General features: G+C 66.0%; 1 protein-coding gene across 8 annotated transcripts in view; it reads left to right on the top strand.

Moving 5' to 3' along the window:
- The first annotated feature begins 387 nt into the window (after positions 1-387).
- The window catches only part of TNS1 (tensin 1), a 66,021-nt gene continuing 60,408 nt past the window's right edge, over positions 388-6,000 (top strand). For 5 of the 8 annotated variants that reach the window (XM_064451313.1, XM_064451323.1, XM_064451316.1 and 2 more), the window contains exons 1-3: positions 737-848; positions 4,198-4,312; positions 5,520-5,557. In XM_064451313.1, coding sequence (XP_064307383.1) covers positions 771-848; positions 4,198-4,312; positions 5,520-5,557 — 231 coding nt within the window. In that variant the 5' untranslated portion in view covers positions 737-770. Of the gene's footprint in view, positions 442-733; positions 849-4,197; positions 4,313-5,519; positions 5,558-6,000 lie in introns of those variants that run through there. The other 3 variants (XM_064451324.1, XM_064451314.1, XM_064451317.1) reach the window with 2 other exon arrangements.

Below are 6,000 nucleotides of genomic sequence, written 5' to 3'. Positions count from 1 at the left end.
CCTCTGTGCCCACGTTCCCATGTCAGCCGTGGCTCATCCCTCCAGCGTGTCCTTTCCCCCCACACGTCCCCCAACCCTGACTCACACCCCCGTGGTTTTGGCCAGCTGAGCACAAGTTTCCAGGCTGGAGCCAAAGTCAGCGCTGTTGGGGGTGTGGGGGGGGGGCCGTGTGCTGCCTGGCCAAGCCCCCCCAGGAGGGGCTGGGGCATCCCCCTGCCAAATCTTTGCCTTGTCAGGGCCAAGCCGCTCTCCGACCCGCCTGGAGGTTGTCCCCCCTTGCTGAGGCCCCCCAGCTCAGCGCATGGATGTCTGCCGGTCCCTCCCTGTCTCTCATCCCAGGACCACCCAGGGGACACGGCTGGGGATGGGACACACACACACACACACACACACACACGCAACCCGCCGCAGGACCCGCTGGAGGCCGGAGGAGGGATGGGGGTGAGGTGGGGGGCGGGTGCCCCCCGGTGAGCGGAGGAAATGGATCCCAAATGTGTGTAAGGGGATAAGAGGGGGGCCGGGACGAGCCAGAGTTCCACTCGGCCTCCCCAGTCCCGCAGCCGCTCTGTTGGAGTGGGGTCCCGGCCGCCCCCGGGGCCACCGCGGGCGGGGTGCTGGTGGGCGTTGTGGGGGTCGGGGATGTGCGTGTGTGTGTTTGCCGTCCCCCTTCTCCCCTGGCTGGAGGGGCGGCGTGGGGCCGGGGCGGGGCGGGCGGGCGGAGCGAGAGGGCTGGGGGGCTCGGCCGGCCGCGGGGCCGCGCCGCGGGCAGCATGACCGGGCTCTGCCTCTCCTGCCTGCTCTGGGTACGGCCCGCACCGGGCAGCACCGGGGGACGCCGAGGGGGAGCGGTACGGCAGCGCGGTGGGGCCCGGCAGCGGGGTCCCGGAGCGGGGCTGGTCCCGGGAGCGGGCGGTGGGGGAGGGACACTGGCAGCGGGGGGACCAGGGGGGACCAGCACAGAGCGGGGGTGTTTGGAGCGGAATGGGCGGACTGGGAGCCGGGGCAACCGGCAGTGCTGGAGCGGGACCGGCTCTGGAGGAACCGCGATCGAGCGGAGACCGGCAGGGACGGCCGGACACCGGGGCAGGGCTGGGGGGAGCGGACCGGCAGCGGGGCCGGGAGGATCCCCGGGGACCGGGGGGAGCGAAGCGGGACCCAGCCCGGGAGAGCGGCTGCGGTGGGCACCGGGCTGGGGAGTGCACGAAGGGGACACCGGGATGGGATGTAGGACAGGGACGCTGGGCTGGGGGGACCCCGGGTGTCTGTGGAGGGGGTGTTGATTTGGGGATGCTGACGGTGGGGGGCTGATCCTCCACAACACCCAGCCTGCAGCACCCGCTGGGGGCCCCCGTCATGCCCCAGGTCGAGGTTCTGCAGCTCCACTGGAGGGGAGGAAAACTGGGCAGACCGGGGGAATCCAGTTTGTGCTGGGGGTTGGGGCTCTGACCCCCCCTTCAGTCACCAAAGTGAGCTGGGCCCCGGGGTGCAGTGGGGTGCAAAGTGCTGGGTGGGCCTGGGCCCACAGGGCTGGATCCAGATGTCCCGGTGCCCCCCATCCACCCGGCTTTGCAGCCTCAGGGGAACTGGGTGTCCCAGTTCCCCCCTCACTGCACCTCGCTGCAGTGCTGGGCAATGAAGCCAGGCCTCCCAGCTCCTGATTAATCTGGCATCTCTCCCCGGCTCCTCTTCCAGCCCAGGACACCTGGGTCCCCTTCCAGCCTCCTTGGGTCTACGTGTTGGGGGGCGCATGGCCAGGGATGCCCGTGTCTCTCCCTGCCCCTCCTGCACCATGTGGGAGCTGGCCCCTGGAGGTGGGTACCCATGGGTGTGTACCTAGGTGGCATCCCCAGTAGGACCCCCAGACCGCCTACACATCCCCCCAGTAGTTCCCAGTCCTGGGGGCAGGGAGGCTAATTGGGATCCTGCCAGTATGGAGCTGGAATGAGGTTGTTTCTTGGGATGGGCTGGTTCCCTGGCCAGTGGGGTGGCACTGAGTGGGCAGGGTGCCCCTCCTGGCAGCAGGGAGTTGGGGGCGTAAAGCCGGGCGCTGGGTTGTCAGCCCTCTGGCATGGGGATGGTGTTGGCAAGGGGACAAGTGGAGGGGGCTCTGAGGGATGGGAACGGGGCGGGGGACAGCTTTTTCCCCAGTGAGGATAATTGTGGTTAATGAAGCAGGCCCACGTTAACGTGTGGGGCCAGGGCAGGGTGGGGGGGCGCATGTGTGGGAGACGCTTCGGCATCCCTGAGCATCCCCCGAGCATCCCAGCTGGCTCCCTGGGAGCGGGGAGCAAGGCCTCTTCCCGGGCACCCCACAGCAAAGATGCTGATTTGCATATGCAAATGAGCTCATGGCATCGTTAAGCCTTGCTATCACCCAGCAACTGCGACGTGGGAGCCCCCGGCGCAGGGGAGCTTTTCCCACGGCTGCTGGATGGGTGACAACATGCCTGTGCACACGTGTGTGCATGCGTGGGTGTGTCCCCAGCTGTGTGCTCCCTGGTCCCTTGTAGGGTGGCACAAGCGCTGGGGGCTGCCAAGGCACCAGTGAGTGGCCATGTGGAAACCATCCAGGGAAAAGGGCCTTGCACAAACATGTACAAACCCGTTTTGAGTGTGCACATGATTGCACACGGACCTGCATGTGGGAACACGGAAATCTGCCCATGTCTGCTGCTGCTGTGGCTGGCAGGGATGCACACACTTGCGCACACTTGCACACACTTGCACGCTTGCAGGTGTGCATGTGCATTCAATGCCGTGACACACACGCCACATGTAGCACACACAGCACCCTCACAGCCCCTGGGGTGTTTGCACACATGTGGGCATGTGGTGTACACATGTGGCCCTTCTGCCTGTCCATGCATGCACCGGTGAAACTGAGGCAGGGAGGGTTTGGGGGGGTGTACCTGGCACGTCTCCCCTGGCTCTCTGGCATGGTGCCGAGTCTGGAGGAGAGCGGGGCGCCAGGGTGAGAGGGGGCTCCTGGGCCTCTGCTTAATCTCATTAGTCTTGGCATGAAAAGGCGGATTTACAGGGGCTCACGTCTTCATCTGGCGGCGGGTGGGTGGGCAAGGCTGGCGTGCTGCCAGAGGATGCGCCCCTCTGAAAACAGCCCGGGGAGGGGGTCGGGAGGGGTGCTGGCTGCCTGCAGCTGTGCCAGGACCCCGCCCCCCCCGGCTCCATTAATGAGCACATGCACACACTCGCACACTCGTGCCCCAGTACCTGCACACGTTTGGATCCATCCTCTGCTTGCACTCGTGGCATTGGCCTCCCCCTGCTGTGGGCTGTGCCAGGCAGGGTGGGGACGGCCGCTCGCGCTCAGTGGGCACTGCACCCCCATGTCACCCTGTGAGACACACCAGCACACGCTGCCTGGTGTGCACCCCAAAACACAGTGTGGTACACCCCCCTGCACGGGCACCCTTCTGGCAGCACCGACACATACCTGGGTGTCTACATGTGTGTTTGCACATGTGTCTGTGTATTCACACATGTACATGCAAACACGTCTGTGCACGCACACGTTTATATATGTGCATTCACATGTGCGCACAAGTTTGCCCACCCATCCGTGCATACAAGCATGTTCACACCCCCCTGTGCATGCAGGCGTACGTACTTGTGCCTGCACACACGTGCTCGCAGAAACACTTGCGCGTAGGCACGCATTCACAGGCACACGCGCGAATGCACCGACACGCAGGGCGACGCAAGTGCGCCCCCGTGTGTGCACGTGCACACGCATACGTATGTGCACGCACACGTGCTCCCACCCATGCGGACACGTGTACACGCAGGTGTGCACCGGCTCACGGGTGTGCACGCACAGTGCGTACGCGAGCCTGCGCGCACACGGCCCTCCGGGGCGCACCGCCAGGGGGCGGCAGAGACTATTTAAAGGGGCCGCTGCAGTGGGGGGGGTGGGGGGGGTGCACTGCCCCTGCCCACCCAGGCACGAGACTGGGTCCCCCCTACGCCGTGCCCACCGCCCCCACGGCCCCGGCCCTGCAGCAGGGGGCACGGCCCCGGGTGATGGGGTGCAGGGACACACACACACACACATATTTCTTCGCATGGGGGGGTGGGTGCAGGATGATCCCCTGCCCAGAGGGAAGCTGAGACAGGGCAGGGGTGAATGCCCAGGCCTGCGTGCCTTCTCGTTCCTGCTGACGAAGCCGCATGTCCCCCCAGCCCCAGGACCTGGAGGCCCCTCCGGCACACACCTTCAAGATGACGAGCTTCAAGAAGGTGAAGGCATGTGGGATCTGCCGGCAGGCCATCACGCGCCAGGGCAGCACCTGCCGAGGTGAGCTGGGCAGCGGGAACGTGCGTGTGAAAGGGGGTGTGCTGGGGGGCGAGGACATCAGGGGATGCTTGTGTGTGCCTGCATGTACAGCTGCGCGCACAAGGGCGTAAAGGTGGGAACATGTGCCTGTGCCAACCTGTGTGCACGCGCGCGTGTGGGCGTGTGTTAGCTGGGGAGCCTGTGGGTGTGCAAGAGTGTGTGTGGTGCCTTTGCAGCGGGAAGGTGGCAGGGAGGTGAAGGTGGCCCATGGAGGAGGCACCTGCACGGGTGCATGTGGCTGTGTGTCAGCTGCGTGTGCACGCAGTGAGTGTGAAACTGTCACTGCACTCATATGCACGCGCATGCAGGTCTGCGCAGAGGTGGGCGCTCAGGCTGCTGTGCTCCCTGCCCATGGCGCCCAGTGGGACACAGGCAGTGCTGCGGCACTTCGCACGTGTGTGGTGCTGCCGAGCCCCGTGCAAGGGGTGGTGGGCGGAAATGCCGCTGGCCATGGGAACAATGTGGCTTCCTGCACCGCAGGAAACAGCCCCAAGGGGAGACAGGGCCCGGGGGGCGGCCGTGGCTGGGGTCACGCTGTGCAGAGACCCTCATGTCCCCTGGGGATGGAATGCGTGGCTTTGCAGGGCTGCCCAGGTAGCGTGGTGGTGCCCTGTATATGTGCATGTCCCCAGCAGTGGCAAACAGATGCCCGCACAGACTGTGTGCAAGTGCCATCGTCTGCAGGGGCATGAGTGTGAGCGTGCAACAGCAGCGTGCGGGCGAGTGGGGCATGGGCACTGGCAGTACCCGTGCAGTGCTCTCATTCATGCCAGTGCATGTGCGAGGCCTCGTGAGACATGTCCGTGCATGGCCTCCCTTCACGCTGTTATTCCCTGGGTCCTGGGGTTTGCACGCGCACACGCTCCCTGGCACGTTGGCCCTGGGGGGGTGGCTCATGGGCATGGTTGTCTGCCCGAGTGCTGCATGCATGTGCACATAGTGCTGTGCCGTGCTAGTGCCACACAGAGTGTGTGTGTGCAAGGCGTGGGCATCCGTGTGCGCATGTGCGTGTCCTGGCTGCCTGTGCCCGGTGCCGAGGTGCTCCATGCCCTGCAGTGTGGGGTGCCACCCCCTTTCCTGCCCTTCATGTGGGGTGCCTGTGGGCTGCCCCCTGGCCACGACCCCTCTCCGGACCCCACTAACCCTCTCTCCCCTCTCCCTCCCACAGGCTGCAAGCTCTCCTGCCACACCAAGTGCCAAGCCAAGGTAAGGCCGGTGCCCTGAGGCGTGCCTCTCCCTGCCTGCGGGGGCCCTGGGGACTCAGGGGGGATGCAACGGTCCATGCCAGCTGACTTCACCCGATGGGCACCCAGATGGGCTGGTGGCTGTGGGCCGGTGGTGGTGGCACTGGTGTCACCAGCAGGTGAGGCTGGCATTGCCATCCTGCTGCCTGGTCCCTGACAGCACGTGCCTGTCCAGGTGTGGGGCTGGATTTTGGGGTGCAGCCCTGCTTGGAGGGGGCCGGCAGGGATCTATGCCCTGGCGCCTGGAGCAGGGTGCCCTTTGCCAAGGTGGGTGCTGCAGCACGTGGGTGCCATGCGCCACGGCTGAGTGCTGCTGGCGGCACACACACAGGCTGAGCACCGCTCCCAATATCCAGCGCCGCCAGGGGCGGATCTCACTGGCAGGAGGGAGCAGAGCCAAGGATG

Source organism: Phalacrocorax carbo, chromosome 5, assembly GCF_963921805.1.
Source record: "Phalacrocorax carbo chromosome 5, bPhaCar2.1, whole genome shotgun sequence".
Taxonomy (NCBI): Eukaryota; Metazoa; Chordata; class Aves; order Suliformes; family Phalacrocoracidae; genus Phalacrocorax; species Phalacrocorax carbo.
The sequence above is the reverse complement of the archived record's forward strand: the minus strand, read 5'-3'. Positions and strand labels throughout refer to the sequence as shown.